General features: G+C 47.4%; 1 protein-coding gene across 1 annotated transcript in view; it reads left to right on the plus strand.

Moving 5' to 3' along the window:
- LOC140406995 (equilibrative nucleobase transporter 1-like) overlaps positions 1-23,964 on the plus strand; it is a 45,372-nt gene that overhangs the window by 15,252 nt on the left and 6,156 nt on the right. Inside the window, exons 2-4 of the mRNA XM_072494799.1 lie at positions 3,359-3,520; positions 10,702-10,821; positions 11,538-11,730. Coding sequence (XP_072350900.1) covers positions 3,359-3,520; positions 10,702-10,821; positions 11,538-11,730 — 475 coding nt within the window. The remainder of the gene's footprint in view (positions 1-3,358; positions 3,521-10,701; positions 10,822-11,537; positions 11,731-23,964) is intronic.

Below are 23,964 nucleotides of genomic sequence, written 5' to 3' on the forward strand. Positions count from 1 at the left end.
TCCTTTACCCTTTTTCTCTGCTGCTCTCCTTGCGCTCCTTTACCCTGTGTCCCTGCTGCTCTCCTCCTGCGCTTTTACCCGGTGTCTCTGCTGCTCTCCTCGTGCTCCTTTACCCTTTTTCTCTGCTGCTCTCCTCGTGCTCCTTTACCCTGTGTCCGTGCTGCTCTCCTCGCGCTCCTTTACCCTTTTTCTCTGCTGCTCTCCTCGCGCTCCTTTACCCTTTTTCTCTGCTGCTCTCCTCGTGCTCCTTTACCCTTTTTCTCTGCTGCTCTCCTCCTGCCCTTTTACCCGGTGTCTCTGCTGCTCTCCTCGTGCTCTTTTACCCTGCGTCTCTGCTCCTCTCCTCCTGTTCTTTTACCCTGTGTCTCTGCTGCTCTCCTCCTGCTCCTTTACCCTGTGTCTCTGCTGCTCGCCGCGCGCTCCTTTACCCTGTGTCTCTGCTGCTCTCCTCCTGCTCCTTTACCCTGTGTCTCTGCTGCTCGCCGCGCGCTCCTTTATCCTGTGTCTCTGCTGCTCTCCTCCTGCTCCTTTACCCTGTGTCTCTGCTGCTCTCGTCCTCCTTTACCCTTTTTCTCTGCTGCTCTCCTCGCACTCCTTTACCCTTTTTCTCTGCTGCTCTCCTCACGCTCCTTTACCCTTTTTCTCTGCTACTCTCCTCGTGCTCTTTTACCCGGTGTCTCTGCTGCTCTCCTCGTGCTCTTTTCCCCTGTGTCTCTTCTGCTCTCCTCGCGCTCCTTTACCCTGTGTCTCTGCTGCTCTCCTCGTGCTCCTTTACCCTTTTTCTCTGCTACTCTCCTCGTGCTCCTTTACCCTGTGTCTCTGCTGCTTGCCGCGCGCTCCTTTACCCTGTGTCTCTGCTGCTCTCGTCCTCCTTTACCCTTTTTCTCTGCTGCTCTCCTCGCACTCCTTTACCCTTTTTCTCTGCTGCTCTCCTCACGCTCCTTTACCCTTTTTCTCTGCTACTCTCCTCGTGCTCTTTTACCCGGTGTCTCTGCTGCTCTCCTCGTGCTCTTTTCCCCTGTGTCTCTTCTGCTCTCCTCGCGCTCCTTTACCCTGTGTCTCTGCTGCTCTCCTCGTGCTCCTTTACCCTGTGTCCCTGCTGCTCTCCTCCTGCGCTTTTACCCTGTGTCCCTGCTGCTCTCCTCGTGCTCCTTTACCCTTTTTCTCTGCTACTCTCCTCGTGCTCCTTTACCCTGTGTCTCTGCTGCTCGCCGCGCGCTCCTTTACCCTGTATCTCTGCTGCTCTCGTCCTCCTTTACCCTTTTTCTCTGCTGCTCTCCTCGCGCTCCTTTACCCTTTTTCTCTGCTGCTCTCCTCGCGCTCCTTTACCCTTTTTCTCTGCTGCTCTCCTCGCGCTCCTTTACCCTGTGTCTCTGCTGCTCTCCTCGTGCTCCTTTACCCTGTGTCCCTGCTGCTCTCCTCCTGCGCTTTTACCCGGTCTCTCTGCTGCTCTCCTCGTGCTCCTTTACCCTTTTTCTCTGCTGCTCTCCTCCTGCCCTTTTACCCGGCGTCTCTGCTCCTCTCCTCCTGTTCTTTTACCCGGTGTCTCTGCTGCTCTCCTCGTGCTCCTTTACCCGGTGTCTCTGCTGCTCTCCTCCTGCTCTTTTACCTGGCGTCTCTGCTCCTCTCCTCCTGTTCTTTTACCCGGTGTCTCTGCTGCTCTCCTCGTGCTCCTTTACCCTGTGTCTCTGCTGCTCTCCTCGTGCTCCTTTACCCTTTTTCTCTGCTGCTCTCCTCCTGCCCTTTTACCCGGTGTCACTGCTGCTCTCCTCCTGTTCTTTTACCTGGCATCTCTGCTCCTCTCCTCGTGCTCTTTTACCCGGTGTCTCTGCTGCTCTCCTCGTGCTCCTTTACCCTTTTTCTCTGCTGCTCTCCTCCTGCTCCTTTACCCTGTGTCTCTGCTGCTCGCCGCGCGCTCCTTTACCCTGTGTCTCTGCTGCTCTCGTCCTCCTTTACCCTTTTTCTCTGCTGCTCTCCTCGCGCTCCTTTACCCTTTTTCTCTGCTGCTCTCCTCACGCTCCTTTACCCTTTTTCTCTGCTACTCTCCTCGTGCTCTTTTACCCGGTGTCTCTGCTGCTCTCCTCGTGCTCTTTTCCCGTGTCTCTTCTGCTCTCCTCGCGCTCCTTTACCCTGTGTCCCTGCTGCTCTCCTCGCGCTCCTTTACCCTGTGTCACTGCTGCTCTCCTCGCTCTCCTTTACCCTGTGTCCCTGCTGCTCTCCTCCTGCGCTTTTACCCGGTATCTCTGCTGCTCTCCTCGTGCTCCTTTACCCTTTTTCTCTGCTGCTCTCCTCCTGCTCTTTTACCCTGTGTCCCTGCTGCTCTCCTCCTGCTCTTTTACCTGGCGTCTCTGCTCCTCTCCTCCTGTTCTTTTACCCGGTGTCTCTGCTGCTCTCCTCGTGCTCCTTTACCCTTTTTCTCTGCTGCTCTCCTCCTGCTCCTTTACCCTGTGTCTCTGCTGCTCGCCACGCGCTCCTTTACCCTGTGTCTCTGCTGCTCTCGTCCTCCTTTACCCTTTTTCTCTGCTGCTCTCCTCATGCTCCTTTACCCTTTTTCTCTGCTACTCTCCTCGTGCTCCTTTACCCTGTGTCTCTGCTGCTTGCCGCGTGCTCCTTTACCCTGTGTCTCTGCTGCTCTCGTCCTCCTTTACCCTTTTTCTCTGCTGCTCGCCGCGTGCTCCTTTACCCTGTGTCTCTGCTGCTCTCGTCCTCCTTTACCCTTTTTCTCTGCTGCTCTCCTCACGCTCCTTTACCCTTTTTCTCTGCTACTCTCCTCGTGCTCTTTTACCCGGTGTCTCTGCTGCTCTCCTCGCGCTCTTTTACCCGGTGTCTCTGCTGCTCTCCTCGTGCTCTTTTACCCTGTGTCTCTGCTGCTCTCCTCAGGCTCCTTTACCCTGTGTCTCTGCTGCCCTCCTGCTGCTTTTTCACCCGGTGTCTCTGCTGCTCTCCTCCTGCTCTTTTACCGGGTGTCTCTGCTGCTCTCCTCCTGCTCTTTTACCGGGTGTCTCTGCTGCTCTCCTCCTGCTCTTTTACCGGGTGTCTCTGCTGCTCTCCTCCTGCCCTTTTACCCGGTGTCTCTGCTGCTCTCCTCCTGCTCTTTTACCGGGTGTCTCTGCTGCTGTCCTCCTGCTCATTTATCTTGTTTTTCGTCTGCTCTTCTTACGCCCTTTTACCCTGTTTCCGCCTCAGTCCTTGCGCACTTTTATCCTGTGTCTCCGGCGCTGTCGATGCGCTCTTTTACTCTGTGTCTCCGCCGCTTCCCTCGAGTTCTTTTACCCCGTGTCTCCGCCACTGCCCTGGCGCTCAATCACCACCTACTTTGCTAAATTTTTGTTTTTTTGTTCCCTTTCTCTGAACACAGAGAGCAATCAGCAAGAAATTCCCTCCTTCAGAAGCTGCATCTCCTCTAAGATCTTCTTGACACACCTGTACTGGTACTCTGTTATGCTGCTCCGAAACAATCTGTTCATCGGTACCTTGAACCCCATGCTCACACAGCTCACAGGCGGTGACTCTATAAAAGGTAACTGGGTACAGTAACATCAGTGATTGGTGAGGAACGTTTAAGAGCGCGACAGTAGAGGGAGTGTGTCAGAAGGATGTCGGAGAGAAGGGAGAGAGAAGTTACTGTTATTAATGGCTACAAAAGGTGCGTTTAGTGTAAGAAAGTCGTGGATGCACATGTAGGGAAACTCTGGACACTAAAGAAGAAGGAGATTAAGGGAGGGATGAGGTCAGAGATCTGCATGGGGGAAACAGAGGGAAGAGGACGAGATAGATAGTGCAACAGAGAGAGGGAGCTTGGGGAAGATGGTTAGGAGATGGTGGGATAAGAAAGGAGCCAGGGGAAGGGAAAAACAAGAGCTTAATGGAAAGAGATGAAGGGGAAAGTAAAGGGAAAGTCTTAACAAATACAATGAGAGATTAATCAGAGGAGGGAAATGTGGAGAACAGGCTGACTTTAGGCCTCAGATGGAGCAGAAACATGTTGTTCCAAAGTGGAAAGACTGAGGAGGATGCTTGTGTTGGGAGACTTGAGTAGAGAAAACGAGAGTAACTTCAATCAATAAACATGGATGGCGGGAGGGAGTGTGTCTATGTACAGATACTGAGTGGGAAAGCGAATGAAAGAACAGGAAGCCACGGTGGAACAGTGGTTAGCCCCACGCAATCCAGTTCGATTCCTGACTTTGATAACAGTGTGGACTTTTTGCGTTCTTTCGTGTCTGCGAGGCGTTCCTCCGGATGCGCTTGTTTCCTCCCAGAGACCAGATATGTGCAGTTTAGTTGTATCAGCCATGCCGGATTACCAGCCGGTCTCCAAAGATATGCAGGATACATGATTACAGGGACAGGGTGGGGGCGTGACCTTGGTATTTATTCTGAGAGTGGGTGCAGATACGATCAGCCCAATAGCCTCATTCTGCACTGCAGGAGTTCTGTGGGAGTTCTGTGGAACTGATGAGGGTGGTCGGAATTTTGGAGAGCGAGTGAAAAAGTGTGGAATAGATTGACCATAAACATAGCAACAGAAATAGACTCTTCTGTCCCTCGAGACTGCTCAATCATTCAATTGGTCAGGGCTGATGCCGTACTCCTCACGTATACATCTGTGTCCTTTTCCCGTAACCACTCATTTTGTTAATGATCAATTTTGTACCTATCGTAGCCTTAAATATATTCTTCTGCCTGTGTTGAAAATAAATCCAAGACTCACAACTTCCTGAGAGAAGAAATTCCTGCTCATCCTAAAATGACACTGCTTCGAAATGTGTCTATTCCCCCCATCATTCTCCCGTTAAGAGAAACAGACTCTCAGCATTAACCCTTTGGAGCCCCTTGAGAATGAGCTTGGAGAATACCGACACAGTGGGGGTGGGTTGCAACTGGGGACATAAGCCCCTTAAAAGAGAATTTTTAAAAGAGAATGATTACGTGCGGAGAATCATTGGATGTTAAGCCAGAGCTTCTGCCAAAGAGAAAGAATGAGTGTGAGGGCAGAGTGAGATTGGTGGAAGTTTCTGATGAGCAATATTGTCAGTGAGGCGAGATGGATTGAGGGTACGGGACCCTTGTGGAGAGATATTGAATGCAAAAGATGAAGCAGCTGCCGACTGTGGACAAAGAGAGGAAGAGCCAAGGAAGAGAGCGTGTCAGATGACAGGGAAAGAGCAAATGTACATAAATGGCGTGAGGAAAGTGGAAGGCGGGAGCGACAGTCAGTGCAGAAAGAGACGGAATGGCGAGATATCAAGCTGTTGCGAATTAATGATGGGAGAATGACTGAGGAGAGTTTTATACAATGGCAAGTGATAATTGTCGTTCTGCTCAAATGCCAGTGCGAAACGAGGCGAAGATATCACAACAAATTGCATTTTTTGATCACAAGAAGTGTTTGTACTAAAACCAAAAGTGTGAATTCCAATACCACTATTAACGATTAAAAATGTGTATTTACTCCCTGATTAACAAAATAAATTAAGCTTAAACACACGGTTAGATTCCAAATTGTTCTATTTATTTAAACTCACCTATAAACAGTCATTTTTAGGCAACGAATGATATTCTTTTTTATTCAATAAAACGTCCAGCATTAACAATACAAGACATGCACTCTCCCCATTGGGAAGGCTTCTTTCTCTCTGAAATGAACTTTCTGCCTTGGAATGAAGCTTTACTTTATGGAACAAACAAATGGATTCCTCAGGGTGGTTCAATCTGTATGAAGTACGATGTTCCATTTCATCTTTAAACTCATTGCACTTAAGCTCCTTTTGACGTATAGTTTCCTCAAATATAAATACATTTCATGTTGCATTTTCGGTGCAGTTTGGGGTAGAAGTACATTTATCTGTCTGTCTCTCTCTTGCTCTCTCTATCTTTCTCTCTCTCTCTCTCTCTGTCTCCCTCTCTCTCTCTCTCTATATATATATATCACAAACATGCCAAGCACATCACACAACCCGTTTCACAGTGTCCCACAGAGAAATATAATATTTCTTTACAAAGAACAAAGAAAAGAAATGTACAGCACAGGAACAGGCCCTCCGGCCCTCCAAGCCTGCGCCGACCATGCTGCCCGACTAAACTAATATATTCTACACTTCCGGAGTCCGTATCCCTCTATTCCCATCCTATTCATGTGACTGTCAAGATGCCCCTTAAACGTTACTGTCGTCTCTGCTTCCATCACCTCCTCCGGCAGCGAGCTCCAGACGCCCACTGCCCTCTGCGTAAAAAACTTGCCTCGTACATCTACTCTTTCCATTGCCCCTCGCACCTTATACCTATGGCCCTAGTAATTGACCCCTCTACCCTGGGAAAATGTCTCTGACCATCCACTCTGCCTATGCCCCTCATAATTTACGCCTCCATCATATGGAATAAATAAGTCATAAGACTTCATTTTCTCAATCCTCTCTCCTCATTGCATGTTTTACATCTCTATATATCCTAAACTGATATGTTGTACAATGTGTGCAATTTCATGGGAGTAGACACAAGTTTCTTCTATCAATAGATTTCATTTAAGTTCACTCTCCATGTTTCCAAGATCCAATTTCGCATGACTTTTATTGTGTCAGCCTGGCTCGGAAATTACTCAATATTTTCGTTCAGCTCATATCCCTTGCTACATTCCGGACCTTGTCAGACCGGACGACTTCTCGAACCCTACTTATGTTTAAATAACAGAACAGGAAATGCCCGAGATACTTCCCGATATCTCTTTGTATCTGTGGTTCTCTGTGTCTAATGGCCTCTGCATGTAATGTTCGGTGTTCCTTTGTGCCTGCCAATGTGTGGGTATTTCCCTCTTCTGGCCTGTCTGTCTTTGTTTCTGATTGGGGATTTGTGGTTCCACCTTTGTACTGTTCTGCCTGTCTTCGAGTTTACAGATCCAGGTATATTCTTAATTGTCCGTCTGCGGTTTTGCTGTTAACGTGTTTCTCTGACAGTCCTTCTGACAGAGGTGACAGCCTCACCTCTATGACAATGCGTCTGCCTCCATCGTTGTCTGCAAATCTCTATGCCTGTGATTCGTTGCGTATCCTTGTGTGTTTGTTTTCCGTCTTTCCTCCGGTAGACAGTTGGTCTGCTTGATTCATGTTGTTCGTCGATTGATTCTATTGGTGCAAACTCGAAGGGCCAAATGACCTCCTTCTGTACTGTCGAGATTATGTGGTCTTCGTTGCCAGTTGCCTCTCTGCCTCCCTGTCTCGGAGGCTTAAAATCTTCCCTGCGATTTATTTGAGCTTAGAACATAAGAACATAAGAACTAGAAGCAGGAGTAGGCCATCTGGACCCTTGAGCCTGCTCCACCATTCAATGAGATCATGGCTAATCTTTTGTGGACTCAGCTCCACTTTCCGGCCCCAACGCCATAACCCTTAATCCCTTTATTCTTCAAAAAACTATCTATCTTTATCTTAAAACATTTAATGAAGGAGCCTCTACTGCTTCACTGGGCAAGGAATTCCATAGATTCACAACCCTTTGGGTGAAGAAGTTCCTCCTAAACTCAGTCTTAAATCTACTTCCCCTTATTTTGAGGCTATGCCCCCTAGTTCTGCTTTCACCCGCCAGTGGAAACAACCTGCCCGCATCTATCCTATCTATTCCCTTCATAATCTTATATGTTTCTATAAGATCCCCCCTCATCCTTCTAAATTCCAATGAGTACAGTCCCAGTCTACTCAGCCTCTCCTCGTAATCCAACCCTTTCAGCTCTGGGATTAACCTAGTGAATCTCCTCTGCACACCCTCCAGTGCCAATATGTCCTTTCTCAAGTAAGGAGACCAAAACTGAACACAATACTCCAGGTGTGGCCTCACTAACACCTTATACAATTGCAGCAGAACCTCCCTAGTCTTAAACTCTATCCCTCTAGAAATGAAGGACAAAATTCCATTTGCCTTCTTAATCACCTGTTGCACCTGTAAACCAACTTTTTGCGACTCATGCGCTAGCACACCCAGGTCTCTCTGCACAGCAGCATGTTTTAATATTTTATCATTTAAATAATAATCCCTTTTGCTGTTATTCCTACCAAAATGGATAACATCACATTTTTCAACATTGTATTCCATCTGCCAGACCCTAGCCCATTCACTTAGCCTATCCAAATCCCCCTGCAGACTTCCAGTATCCTCTGCACTTTTTGCTTCACCACTTATCTTAGTGTCGTCTGCAAACTTGGACACATTGCCCTTGGTCCCCAACTCCAAATCATCTATGTAAATTGTGAACAGTTGTGGGCCCAACACTGATCCCTGAGGGACACCACTAGCTACTGATTGCCAACCAGAGAAACACCCATTAATTCACACTCTTTGCTTTCTATTAATTAACCAATCCTCTATCCATGCTACTACTTTCCCTTAATGCCATGCATCTTTATCTTATGCAACATCGTTTTGTGTGGCACCTTGTCAAAGGCTTTCTGGAAATCCAGATATACCACATCCATTGGCTCCCCGTTATCTACCGTACTGTTAATGTCCTCAAAAAATTCCACTAAATTCCACGATCTGCCCTTTATGAACCCATGCTGCGTCTGCCCAATGGGACAATTTCCATCCAGATGCCTCGCTATTTCTTCCTTGATGATAGATTCCAGCATCTTCCCTACTACCGAAGTTAAGCTCACTGGCCTATAATTACCCACTTTCTGCCTACCTCCTTTTTTAAACAGTGGTGTCACGTTTGCTAATTTCCAATCCGCCGGGTCTACCCCAGAGTGTAGTGAATTTTGGTAAATTATCACTAGTGCATTTGCAATTTCCCTAGCCATCTCTTTTAGCACTCTGGGATGCATTCCATTAGGTCCAGGAGACTTGTCTACCTTTAGCCCCATTAGCTTGCCCATCACTACCTCCTTGGTGATAACAATCCTCTCAAGGTCCTCACCTGTCATAGCCTCATTTCCATTATTCACTGGCATGTTATTTGTGTCTTCCACTGTGAAGACCGACCCAAAAAACCTGTTCAGTTCCTTAGGCATTTCCTCATCTCCCATTATTAAATCTCCCTTATCATCCTCTAAAGGACCAATATTTACCTTAGCCACTCTTTTTTGTTTTATATATTTGTAGAAACATTTACTATCCGTTTTTATATTCTGAGCAAGTTTACTCTCAGAGTGGCTTACTCAAAGAAGCTATACTCTTCTTTATAGCTTTTTTAGTAGCTTTCTGTTGCCCCCTAAAGATTTCCCAGTCTTCTAGTCTCCCACTGATCTTTGCTACTTTGTATGTTTTTTCCTTCAATTTGATACTCTCCCTTATTTCCTTAGATATCCACGGTCGATTTTCCCTCTTTTTACCGTCCTTCCTTTTTGTTGGTATCAACCTTTGCTGAGCTCTGTGAAAAATCACTTGGAAGGTTCTCCACTGTTCCTCAACTGTTTCACTATAAAGTCTTTGCTCCCAGTCTACCTTAGCTAGTTCTTCTCTCATCCCATTGTAATCTCCTATGTTTAAGCACAAAACACTAGTGCTTGATTTTACCTTCTCACCCTCCATCTGTATTTTAAATTCCACCATATTGTGATCGCTCCTTCCGAGAGGATCCCTAACTATGAGATCCTGAATCAATCCTGTCTCATTACACAGGACCAGATCTAGGACCGCTTGTTCCCTCGTAGGTTCCATTACATACTGTTCTCGGAAACTATCGCGGATACGTTCTACAAACTCCTCCTCAAGGCTGCCTTGACCGCCCTGGTTAAACCAATCGACATGTAGATTAAAATCCCCCATGATAACTACTGTACCATTTCTACATGCATCCATTATTTCTTTGTTTATTGCCTGCCCCACCATAATGTTTCTATTTGGTGGCCTATAGATTACTCCTATCAGTGACTTTTTCGCCTTACTATTCCTGATTTCCACCCAAATGGATTCAACCTTATCCTCCATAGCACCGATGTCATCCCTTACTGTTGCCCGGATGTCATCCTTAAATAACAGAGCTACACCACCTCCCTTACCATCCACTCTGTCCTTCTGAAAAGTTTGATACCCTCGGATATTTAACTCCCAGTCGTGACCATCCTTTAACCATGTTTCAGTAATGGCCACTAAATCATAGTCATTCACGATGATTTGCGCCATCAACTCATTTACCTTATTCCGAATACTACGAGCATTCAGGTAAAGTACACTTATGTTGGCTTTTTTACCTCTGTTCTGAATCTTAACACCTCGATCAGTAACCTCTCCTAAGTTATATTTCCTCTTAACTTTTCTCCTAATATTCCTTCCCCTGGTGAGCCATCTCCCTCAACAGTATCCAAAGCGGTATATCTGTTTTGCAGGGAGATGACCGCAGAGGACACCTGCACTGCCTTCCTAGCTTGCTTGATGAATTATCTTTCTCTTTGCCCATCTGCAGATATCAGCATACGCTTTTTGAGTTATTATTTGTCAGTCTGTCTGTTTGTTTGTGGGACTCCCAAACTTGACCGTGACTCCCAATACAATTTGCCAAACTTTCTATTGAGGTCGTCACAAAGATTCCAAACCCGATGCACACCGAGACCAATATTCCTGTCCCAGTGGAACACTTTAGAGGCAGTCACCAAAACATTTACTTCATGTTTCATGAGAAGCTTGATGAGAAATGAAGACAAGTCATGTGGATACCTGGATGATGCTAATTCTATCACTCTCTCTCCCTCTCTCTCTCTCTCTCTCTATCAGTTAGCAGTCTGACCAATGCCTTTGCCTTCGCCCAGTTGGGTGGCATCTTATGTGCTCCCTGGAATGGTCTGATCATGGACCGACACAAACGCAGAGGAAAATCGTCAGGCGCCTTGTCAGGTAATCCGAATTTTAACAGTCAGCTCCTCTCCAATATCGGTAATCTAATTAACAGCTCCAAGGTCCCAGGTTCGATTCCCGGCTTGGGTCACTGTCTGTGCGGACTCTGCACGTTCTCCCTGTGTCTGCGTGGGTTTCCTCCGGGTGCTCCGGTTTCCTCCTACAGTCCAAAGATGTGCAGATTAGGTGGATTGGCCATGATAAATTGCCCTTAGTGTCCACAAGGTTTAGGTGGTGTTACAAGGATAGTTTGGGGTGTGGGCTTATGTAGAGCTCTCTGTCCAAGGGCCGGTGCAGACTTGATGGGCCGAATGGCCCCCTTCAGCACTGTAAATTCTACGATTCTATGAACAAAGGAACATGCAAACGTACGGATTCGGAAAGAGAGAAAATAAGTCGGAGCATTGAAACTGTTCTGTCACCCACACTGATTTATGATTTGATTATGGCCTCAGTTCCAGATTGAGCCAAACGCCATAACTTTTGACTCCCTTGATACTAAAGAATGTTACTGTGTCTTTCATTACAGAAGGATTGAATGCTGCTGGATTTCACTGAGTACGGAATTGGATGTGTGATTTTGTCCCTGATCATGCTGTGGTGTGGTGTTCCCCTTTGTCTCCATGTATTATTTTTGCGCCCCATGCATTTTGATAGATTCACTCCCTCACGTTGAGAGGTTAAAATGGTTGAATTTCTCTTTGTTTATTTTTCAGACTCGCCCATTTCCCAAAGACTGGCTGATATGGAATCAGCGGTGCTGTCTCTCGCCATCACTGTCATGTTGTGTGTCCTGTACACAATAACCGCCTCGATCCCTGTGACAGAGGTTCAGTACCTGACTTTTGCCCTGCAGGTGATCGATCGCTCATTCCTGTTAGGGGGAAACGCTTCATTCATCGCCATTGCGTAAGTCGACACCCACAGAGGGAACCACATTTCTTGCAGCGAAATTCAGATGCTGAGACTGGGATTGCCACACCATTGAGCCCATTCTGACTCCCATCATATTATATCCTGGAGGTTCAGTGCAGGAATTACGATTCATTCCCCAAAACAGAGCTCGTTTCAGGCAGCACGGTAGCACAAGTGGATAGCACTGTGGCTTCACAGCACCAGGATCCCAGGTTCGATTCCCCGCTGGGTCACTGTCTGTGCGGAGTCTGCACATTCTCCCCGTGTCTGCGTGGGCTTCCTCCGGGTGCTCAGGTTTCCTCCCACAGTTCAATGATGGGCAGGTTAGGTGGATTGGCCATGCTAAATTGCCCTGCAGCCATCTGGGATGGCCACTTCCCGATTACAAAATGGACACTTTGCCAAGATTGCAGGGAAAATGGACAATACTGAGAAAACAAGCAGCTGCAAGGTTTGTCTGTTGATTGGAGCCATAGCTCCCAGACAAGACCGATGCTGCAAACCATTTCCATACTAATGAGCCATCCCCGGGAACAAAAAGGCAACATTTAAGTAAACAATACCAAGACAGACACCCCGGCGCCAGACGAGACCAGAACAAAGCAGCCAACGGTCACCTGGGACACGCCCAGCAATCAGGGCACCCACCCCTCTATTGGAGGAAATCGATGAGAACGATTGGGAAAAGGCCCAATTAATTGGGACCAAGTTCAAGGCCCGCCCAAAAGCGCGTGAAGCCCCTTTTGGGTATAAGAAGAATCTCCCAAGCTCTCTTGCGGCCCCGGCTCTCACCGAGGAGAAACCTGCCCGACAGCAACATCAGAACAAGTAAGTCCAAGGTCAAAGGTCAACGCACGCTACCAGACAGACGCTCCTAGCTGTTATTCCGTACCAACTCGACCCCAGCAGCCTCAGAACCGAACAACGGCCATTGTTCCTCTGACTGAGTGGGCGCCCGAAGCTAAGTATAGGCTTTAGCAGTAGTGACAGTTTAGTCTGTAGAGTTTTCCGCATGAGTATATTTGACTGTGTAAATAAATTAACATTGAGTTTGAACTTACTAACTGGTGTATCGATTCTTTGATCAGTTTTCGGTTTTGAACCTTGTGGCGGTATCGAAAGATACCTCCCACAGTCCAAAGATGTGCAGGGTAGGTGGCTTGGCCATGATAAATTGCCCTTAGTGTCCAAAATTGCCCTTGGTTTCGGTGGAGGTGTTGAGTTTGGGTAGGGTGCTCTTTCCAAGAGCCGGTGCAGACTCAGGGGGCCGAATGGCCTCCTTCTGCACTGTAAAATCAATGATGATCTATGATTAATCTCGGACAAAGGTTCGGCACAACATCGTGGGCCGAAGGGCCTGTTCTGTGCTGTATTTTCTATGTTCTATGTTCATACCTGGCGACTCTAGAGCAAAGGTAATTGTAATTAAGGAAGGCGACCATATTGGCCGCCATCTTCAGAGCCAAATTAAGAAAAACACAATTTACTGGTGACTCTGGTGGGATTTGACTTCGAAGTGGCCTAACCACTCCGAGAGAACCCAAATTTGAATTGGAATCCAATTGGAAACAGAAAAACCACAAGTGTAAGAACAATACTGATCAAACCTCTGAGATTCGGAAGTGTGTTAATGCATGCGTACTAATAGGGATATAAGGTAAACCTGAGAGATTTTGTTGCGGAAAACTGTCGGGTGTTTTGTAGGCCGGAAATTAGCATAAGCCGTACCCGTGTTTACATCACCACTTTATCACCCCCCTGTTCCAAATTCAGTAGAGAACCCAGATAGAGAAAATGGCAATGAAGGCAATGGAACGCCTTATGAACCCCCAGGAATTAAAGGTCGCAGCGACCAGTAGAGTAGGACAGTGTCCCGTTTGGGAAGATGAGATCAGGAAATATCTCAAAGGAAAAGGATGGCCCTTTTGGAGCGAATTCTGTGACAATGAGGAAACAGGATCTGGGAGTATCGGACATACTTGGTGGGAGAACCGGTCAGAGATCCACAACGAGGCACAGAGAAGGTTGTTAGGATGCTCCGTAGAGAGATAGAGGAGAGAGACAGAAATAGTGAGGGAGATGTGAGCGAGTTTGAGAAAGAGAATAAAGATTTGAGAGAACAGTTAGCAGCGAGGGACAGAGAGGTGGATGATGCCAAGTGGGCACACCAGTCTTGTCTCGCCCATTTGAACCGTTTTCAGATGCAATATGATAAGGCCTCCAGGACACGAAACGTGCGGTCTTGGTAAGACAAGAAACCGAGCAACAGGTAGAGAAATTGCAGAAACAGTGCAATGATTTGAAAGCAGCCCTACGAGCGCTCCACACTTCCACGATGGAACAAAGGCAGAGCTCGGGAGATCACGCAAAGTGCCCGAAGCAAATTGCAGAATTGCAATCTCTGCTTTCCGTTCAGAATGTGTTTCAAAATACGTTTGGACCACAATTAGACCAGGAAAACGGCCCCGGTTGGCAGGAGTTAAATGTGACTGCCCACAGATACGTACATGGGACATGTATGCAAGAATAACCCCAAAAGAGGAAAGCACCCCATGAATCCTGTAACCACACACCGCAGGGCCGCAGGAGAAGGAGATTTCCTATATACAACCCCATTAACCGTGACCCAATTACGGGACGCGTGTGGAAACGTTACACCATTCCTTCCCACATCAGACCCCAACCAGTTTTTCGCTAGAGTTAAAGAGCAGGCTGCCATGTACGGCCTGGATGAAAAGGAGCAAGTGAAGCTCACAGTTTTAAGCCTCGACTCTTCAGTTGTGGCAGCCCTTCCCGACCCACAGAATGTAGGAGGAGGCACACTCCAAGAGATGCACACAGCGATCCTTGATGCGATCGGCTACAACAGAGGAGACCCCGTAGAAGGCCTAAACAAGTGGAGGCAAAAGAAGACAGAGCACCCCACAGCGTTTGCTGGACGCTTGTGGATACATTTCACAGCAGTTTTCGGAGAGTTAGCCCACGCCCATTTGTCCGCAGATAACATCGCCAAATGGACTCAAATCCTGGTCTCTCACATGACAGACGCAGGACAGAGAGCTTGCGCAAATTACAATCCCTCAGACAAGGCCCACAACGAGAAATGGGTTTTGAAGCGATTATCCCACGCTTGGGAGCATTCAGTCCAAGGCAAAACCACATTTGCAAAACCTGAGGATGAGCAGGCAGACATAGAACATGAATCCAGTTAAAGTGCACCAGAACCCCGCATGGGTAAATGAGGGCAGGCACAGCCCACCACAGCCAAAACCCCAGGAATGTTACAACTGTGGACAATTAGGACACTTTGCAACTTTGCACGAGAGTGCAACGCGCCCCAAAAGCAGCAGAGAAGCCAACAGGCAGGCACCCTAAATAGGAATAGGGCAAAGCCAATCCATGGCGTTAGCGCCCGTTCAGAGAACATAGACATGAACGACACTGATTGACGGTGATCGGGCTCCCCAACTTGGGTCTGCGACACCCTTTGGGAAAAGTCCGGTAGCCCGGTCGTAGCAGGCAAAGTTCCGGGACACCCTGTAGAATTTCTTTGGGACACAGGAGGGTCCCGCACCACACTCAATTCCTCCAAGTTGTTTCAACAAGACACATAGCCCACAACAGATACCGTCACACTCAGCGGCTTTATAGGTCATTTACAACAAGGACACATCACAGCCCCTGTAGCGATACAAATAGGGAACATTACAACTAAACACCCCGTAGTTTTGGTCGATCTATCCCAGACAGCTGAACATATCCGAGGGATCGATTTTATGAGCTCCCACAACCTTTCTTTTGACCCAGTTAACAAGTGTGTATGGAGAATGGCAAAGGCAGCTCGAGGCCCCGCCACGCTCACAGTTGGATGCTATGAAAACAGGATTAGCTCAGTAGAAGACTTCTGGTTCGACCCTCGAGCCATTAGTGCAGACAAACAGGTTAGGGCAGTCCTGCAGGAACACAAAGCAGCATTTGCACAGCACAAGCACGACTGTGGCAAATTAGCTGGCTTTGTGAACATTACAGGTCCCGACCCCAGACACCAGAAGCAGTATGGTTTTCCCCAAGAGGCAGAGGGAGAAATCTCAAAAGTAATAGAGAGTTTCCTGGATCAAGGCATACTCAGATCTGTAGCCTCCACAAACAACGCACCAATTTGGCCCGTCAGGAAACCCCAATGGAACATGGCGACTGACCATTGATTACCGGAAACTGAACAAAGTAACCCCAGTAGCAGCCCCCACCGTAGCCACGAGTCCCGAGACCATGCTCAAAATTTTTTTCGGTTTTGGGCATTAGTATCGGCTTTTAGTCCATTCCATTGGATAAAGCGTGCCAGTACAAATTTGCCTTTACGTTTCAGGGACAACAGTATACGTGGACGTGCCTTCCACAAGGCTACCACAACTCCCCCTCCATTTTCCACCGCTAACTGGCAAATGGACTCGCAAAATTTTCCCGCCCCGATTGTCTGGTCCAGTATGTAGACGACTTGTTACTACAGACAGACACAAAGGGAGAGCACATATCGCTTCTCGCCAAACTCCTAGCACTCCTAAAAGAAATTTGTTGTAAAGTCGTCCCCAAGAAGGGCAAGATCTTGCAGGAAAAAGTGATTTACTTGGGTACAGTAATCACTCATGATAAACGCGAGATCGAGCAAAAGAGAATTGACTCGATCGTTAAATTCCCCCTTCCCCACAATGTCTCAGCCCTCCGCTCATTTTTAATACTAGTTGGTAACTGCCGAAACCACATCGACGGTTTCGCCACAAAAGCAGCACCCCTATCCGACCGTCTCAAGAAAAAGGCACCTTGGGAATGGCTTCCACAGCACACAGATGCCGTGGATACTTTGAAAAGAGCCCTCAGCACAGCCCCCGCACTACAGGTCCCAGATCCACTTTCCACGTACGCAATCGAAGTTGCAAGCACCGACCGAATCCTATCGGCCGTACTCCTCCAGGAATGCCAGGATCAGTTACGCCCCGTGCCATACGCCTCACGCGTGTTGGATCCTGTCGAGCAAGGAATTTCTGCCAGCGAAAGGCACCTGCCTTTGGGGCAGTACAGTACTGTACATCACCTATATTACAGGACTCAACCCCATCACCATTCTCACTGAACACACCCCAATACAGCTATTATTAGACGGTCGACTTAAAGATGGCACAGTCAGCCAAATCGGCGCAGCCCGTTGGACCCTTCTTTTACAGGGACGGGACATTACAGTCAAAAGAACCAAGATCCACACCATCCTAGCCGATAATTTGCAATATGCAGGAACCCCTCACGAGTGTGAGATCATCACCACAAAACACAACACACCTCCCACGAAAACAGGTAGTACACCCCAGAAACCCCAGCCCACAGACACGTGCGCATCCTTGAAAACTTCTGTGGACGGCTCCTACACATTTTGAACGGAAAGAGAATTACCGTTTGCGGCATTTATGCAGAGGACGCGCAGGGACGCGCCCTAGATGAGATTTCACTAAAGTTGCAGGACACTTAGGCTCGCAGGCAGCAGAACTGGCAGCAATTGCTTATATTGTAGACCACCCCGACTCGTTCCCGACCCCAGCAGACATCTATTCGGACAGCCTGTATGTCTGTAATAGTTTGACGGAATTCATACCCCTGTGGGAAACTAGAGGATTTCTTTCTGCACACGGAAAGCCCCTACCCTGAGCCCCATTACTCCGACATATCCTAGAGACAGCCAAAAATAGAAAATACGGAATAATTAAGGTTCGCAGTCATCACCGTTTCCTCCCCCCCACCCCCCCCCCCCGCCCACCTCCCCATCACATTAAAGCAGACGCCCTAGCGAAGGCAGGTTCCAGGCATGGTTACTTTTGGTAACCCCCGAGAGCACCCCAGTTCACGCGGTTCAGGTCTCACAGACCAACATTCAGGATCTAGCAAAGGCCCAGAAAGAAGATGAAAAATTCAGGGATGTTTTAAAAGGAAGCTTCCCAGCCCCGTTTGACAAGTTTAAAAACGCAATCACCACACATGACGGTGTGATTTTAAAAGAAGGCATTTATGAAGTTCCCAGCCAGGACAGGAACCAGATTATTTGTCAGTTCCATGACAATCATGAACACCGAGACATTGAACCCACCCTAGCCCACCTCAGACCGCTCTGCTGGTGGCCTGATTTAAAAGCCAATGTTACTCACGACATTGAAAATTTCTTAATCTGTGCCCAGGACAGTCCGGACAGATATGCAAAAAAGGCTCAGCTTAGTCACACATGCCCCGTTAATGGCCCCTGGACGAATTTGCAGATAGACTACATAGGACCCCTACCCCTCCACCCCGTACAGAAATGGTTGTAAGTATGTGTTGGTGGCCATCGACACTTTCACAAAATGAGTGGAAGCTTTCCCATCGAGAACGAATACGGCCAAGACAACAACTAAAATACTAACACTGCACAACACAAGAGGGGGCCTCCCACGCAGTATAGAATCTGATCAGGGCTCCCATTTTACAGGACGAGTAATGAAAAACGTCCTCACAATTTTCGGAATCAGACAAAAATTTCACAAAGCATACCACCCCCAGTCAAGTGGCATTGTGGAGAGGATGAACAGAACTCTAAAGCCACCCTCAGGAAAATCGTGCAACAGAACAACAGCATTGTATTAGTGAGAGGCAGCACGGTTTTGTGAAGGGGAGGTCGTGTCTCACTAACTTGATAGAGTTTTGCGAGGAGGTCACTAAGATGATTGATGCAGGTAGGGCAGTAGATGTTGTCTATATGGACTTCAGTAATTCCTTTGACAAGGTCCCTCATGGTAGACTAGTACAAAAGGTGAAGTCACACGGGATCAGGGGTGAGCTGGCAAGGTGGATACAGAACTGGCTAGGCCATAGAAGGCAGAGAGTAGCAATGGAGGGATGCTTTTCTAATTGGAGGGCTGTGACCAGTGGTGTTCCACAGGGATCAGTGCTGGGACCTTTGCTCTTTGTAGTATATATAAATGATTTGGAGGAAAATGTAACTGGTCTGATTAGTAAGTTTGCAGACGACACAAAGGTTGGTGGAATTGCGGATAGCGATGAGGACTGTCGGAGGATACAGCAGGATTTAGATTGTCTGGAGACTTGGGCGGAGAGATGGCAGATGGAGTTTAATCCGGACAAATGTGAGGTAATGAATTTTGGAAGGTCTAATGCAGGTAGGGAATATACAGTAAATGGTAGAACCCTCAAGAGTATTGAAAGTCAAAGAGATCTAGGAGTACAGGTCCACAGGTCATTGAAAGGGGCAACACAGGTGGAGAAGGTAGTCAAGAAGGCGTACGGCATGCTTGCCTTCATTGGCCGGGGCATTGAGTATAAGAATAGGCAAGTCATGTTGCAGCTGTATAGAACCTGAGTTAGGCCACACTTGGAGTATAGTGTTCAATTCTGGTCGCCACACTACCAGAAGGATGTGGAGGCTTTAGAGAGGGTGCAGAAGAGATTTACCAGAATGTTGCCTGGTATGGAGGGCATTAGCTATGAGGAGCGGTTGAATAAACTCGGTTGGTTCCCACTGGAACGAAGGAGGCTGAGGGGAGACCTGATAGAGGTATACAAAATTATGAGGGGCATAGACAGAGTGGATAGTCAGAGGCTTTTCCCCAGGGTAGAGGGGTCAATTACTAGGGGGCATAGGTTTAAGGTGAGAGGGGCAAGTTTTAGAGTAGATGTACGAGGCAAGTTTTTTACGCAGAGGGTAGTGGGTGCCTGGAACTCGCTACCGGAGGAGGTAGTGGAAGCAGGAACGATAGTGACATTTAAGGGGCATCTTGACAAATATATGAATAGGATGGGAATCGAGGGATACGGACCCAGGAAGTGCAGAAGATTGTAGTTTAGTCAGGCAGCATGGTCGGCACGGGCTTGGAGGGCCGAAGGGCCTGTTCCTGTGCTGTACATTTCTTTGTTCTTTGTTCTTTGTTCACCTGGGATTCAGTTCTCCCATTTCTTTAATGTTCCTAAGAAACACGGTATCCACGTCCACAGGACACCCCCCCCAACCCCTCATGACCGGACGCCCCGGGACAGAGTATTTATTAGGACTGGATTTGGCCAGCCCCGCAGTCACCACCCTCACGCAGGAAAATGCGGTACAAGAGTTAATAGAGGACATAAAGGCAGCCCAGCTCGCAGCAGCTGTGAGACTTGGAACCAGGAAGAAACAGAGCAAGGCTTGTTTCGACAAAACAGTACACGCCACTGAGTTTGCAGTAGGGCAGCGAGTGATGCTTTCCCTTTACAACCCCAGTTCATCAGAAGAACTAGGAACAGGAGTAGGCCAACTGGCACCTTGCGCCTGCTCCGCCATTTATTGAGATCATGGCTGATCTTTGTGGACTCAGCTCCACTCTCCGGCCCGTACACCATATCCCCAAATCCCTTTATTCTTTAGAAAGGCATCTATCTTTTTCTTAAAAACGTTTGAAGAAGGAGCCTCAACTGCTTCACTGGGCAAGGAATTCCAGAGATTCACAACCCTTTGGGTGAAGAAGTTCCTCCTAAGCTCAGTCCTAAATCTACTTCCCCTTATTTTGAGGCTATGCCCCCTAGTTCTGCTTTCACCCGCCAGTGGAAACAACCTGCCCGCATCTATCCTGTCTATTCCCGTCATAATTTTATATGTCTCAATAAGATTCCCCCGCATCCTTCTAAACTCCAATGAGTACAGTCCCAGTCTACTCAACGACTCGTCATAATCTAATCCCCTCAACTCTGGGATCAACCTAGTGAAACTCCTCTGCACTCCCTCCAGTGCCAATATGTCCTTTCTCAGGTAAGGAGACCAAAACTGAACACAATACTCCAGATGCGGCCTCACCAACACCCTATACAATTGCAGCATAACCTCACTAGTCTTGAACTCCATCCCTCTAGCAATGAAAGACAAAACTCGATTAGCCTTCTTAATCACCTTTTGCACCTGCACACCAACTTTTTGCGACTCGTGCACCAGCACACCCAGGTCCCTCTGCACAGCAGCATGTTTTAACATCTTACCGTTTAAATAATAATCCATTCTGCTGTTATTCCTCCCAAAATGGATAGCCTCACACTTGGAAACATTGAATTCCATCTGCCAGACCCTAGCCCATTCACCTAACCTATCCAAATCCTTCTGCAGACATCCGGTATCCTCTGCACTTTTTGCTTTACCGCTCATCTTAGTGTCGTCTGCAAACTTTGACACATTCCACTTGGCCCCCAACTCCAAATCGTCTCTGTAAATTGTGAACAACTGCGGGCCCAACACTGATCCTTGAGGGACCCCGCTAGTTACAGGTTGCCAACCAGAGAAACACCCATTTATCCCCACTCTCTGCTTACTGTTAGTGAACTAATCCTCTACCCATGCTACCACTTTACCCTCAATGCCATGCATCTTTAGTTTATGCAGCAAACTTTTGTGTGGCACCTTGTCAAAAGATTTCTGGAAATCCAGATATACCACATCCATTGGCTCCCCATTATCTACTGCACTGGTAACGTCCTCAAATAATTCTACCAAATTAGTCAGACATGACCTACCCTTTGTGAACCCATGCTGCGTCTGCCCAATGGGACAATTTCCCTCCAGGTGCCCCGCTATTTCCTCCTTAATGATAGATTCCAGCATTTTCCCTACAACCGAAGTTAAGCTTACCGGCCTATAATTACCCGCTTTCTGACGACCTCCTTTTTTAAACAGGGGTGTCACGTTTGCTACTTTCCAATCCTCTGGGCCCACCCCAGAGTCTAGTGAATTTTGATAAATTATCACTAGTGCATTTACAATTTCGCTAGCCATCTCTTTTAACACTCTGGGATGCATCCCATTAGGGCCAGGAGACTTGTCTACCTTTAGCCCCATGAGCTTGCCCAATACTGCCTCCTTAGTGATTACAATCATCTCAAGGTCCTCACCTATCATATCCTTATTTCCATCAGTCACTGGCATGTTATTTGTGTCCTCCACTGTGAAGACTGACCCAAAAAACCTGTTCAGCTCCTCAGCCATTTCCCCATCTCCTATTATTAAATCTCCCTTCTCATCTTCCAAAGGACCAATATTTACCTTAGCCACTCTTTTTTGTCTTATATATTTGTAGAAACTTTTACTATCTGCTTTTATGTTCTGAGCCAGTTTACTTTCATAGTCTACCTTACTCTTCTTTATGGCTTTTTTAGTAGCTTTCTGTTGTCCCCTAAAGACTTCCCAGTCCTCTAGTCTCCCACTAATTTTTGCCACTTTGTATGTTTTTTCCTTCAATTTGATACTCTCCCTCACCTCCTTAGATATCCACGGTCGATTTTTCCCCTTTCTATCGTCTTTCTTTTTGTCGGTATGAACCTTTTCTGAACACTGAAAGATCGCTCGGGAGGTTCTCCACTGTTCCTTAACTGCTTCACCAGGAAGTCTTTGCTCCCAGTCTACCTTAGCTAGTTCTTCTCTCATCCCATTGTAATCGCCTTTGTTTAAGCACAAAACACTAGTGTTTGATTTTACCTTGTCATCCTCCAACTGTATATTAAATTCCACCATATTGTGGTCGCTCCTTCCAAGAGCATCCCGAACTATGAGATCATTAATCAATCCTGCCTCATTACACAGGACCAGATCTAGGACCGTTTGTTCCCTTGTAGGTTCCATTACAAACTGTTCCAGGAAATTATCCCGGGCACATTCTATAAACTCCTCCTCAAGGCTGCCTTTACCAACCTAGTTAAACCAATCGATATACAGATTAAAATCTCCCATGATAACGGCTGTACCATTTCTACATGTATCCATTATTTCTTTGCTTATTGCCTGCCCTACCATCCTGTTACTATTTGGTGGCCTGTAGACTACTCCTATCAGTGACCTTTTCGCCTTACTATTCCTGATTTCCACCCAAATTGATTTAACCTTGTCCTCCATAGCACCAATATCATCCCTTACTATTGCGCGGATGCCATCCTTAAACAACAAAGCTACACCACCGCCCTTACCGTCCATTCTATCCTTTCGTATAGTCTGATACCCTTGGATATTTAACTCCCAGTCGTGAGCATCTTTTAACCATGTTTCAGTAATGGCCACTAAATCATAGTCATTCACGATGATTTGCGCCATCAACTCATTTACCTTATTTCATATACTACGAGCATTCAGGTAAAGTACACTTATGCTGTTTTTTATGTCTTTGTTATGAATCCTAACACCTTGATCAGTAACTTTTCGCAATTTATTTTCCTCTTACCCTTCCTCCTAATTTTCCTTGTCTTTGAACCCATATCTCTACATAATAACCTGTCACGAAACCTGCTGCCTTGATCTCCATTAACCATTATACTGTTCATTGCTTTACATTTCCCTTCCCCCCCAACTTGCTAGTTTAAAGTCCTTGTGACCAACCTATTTATCCTATTCGCTAGAACACTGGTCCCAGAATAGTTCAGGTGAAGACCGTCCCAACGGTACAGGTCCCTGCTGCCCCAGTACTGATGCCAATGCCCCATGAAATGGAATCCCTCTTTCCCGCACCACTCCTTTGGCCACGTGTTAACTTCCCTAATTTTCTCAACCCTATGCCAATTGGCACGTGGCTCGGGTAGTAATCCAGAGATTATAACCCTGGAGGATCTGTTCTTTAATTTGGTCCCTAGTGTTTGATAATCCCCAAACAGGTCCTCTTTCCTAGTCGTACCTATGTTGTTAGTCCCAACGTGGACCACAACAACTGGATCCTCCCCCTCCCTCTCCAAAATCCTTTCAAGCCGATCAGAGATGTCCCTCACCCTGGCACCGGGTAGGCAACATACCATGTGGGACTCTCGATCTGGCTTACAAAGGATGCCATCAATCCCCCTAATTATAGAATGCCCTACAACTACCACTTGTCTTTTTGCTCTCCCCTCTTGAATGGCTTCCTGTACCACGGTGCAGTGGTCAGTCAACGCATCCTCCCTACAGCCCTCTTCCTCATCCACACAGGGAGCAAGTACCTCATACCTGTTGGACAAGGTCAAGGGCTGAGGCTCCTCAACTTCTAAACTCAGGATCCCCCTACCTGCCTCCCTTGCAGTCACACCACTCTGTCCCTGACCACTGTCCGAATTAACAGTACTTATTCTACCGGGTGTGACTGCCTCCTGAAATATAGCGTCCAGGTAATGTTCCCCCTCCCTGATGTGCCGCAGTGTGTGCAGCTCAGTCTCCAGCTCATCAAT

Source organism: Scyliorhinus torazame, unplaced genomic scaffold (genome assembly GCF_047496885.1).
Source record: "Scyliorhinus torazame isolate Kashiwa2021f unplaced genomic scaffold, sScyTor2.1 scaffold_1073, whole genome shotgun sequence".
NCBI classification, from domain to species: domain Eukaryota; kingdom Metazoa; phylum Chordata; class Chondrichthyes; order Carcharhiniformes; family Scyliorhinidae; genus Scyliorhinus; species Scyliorhinus torazame.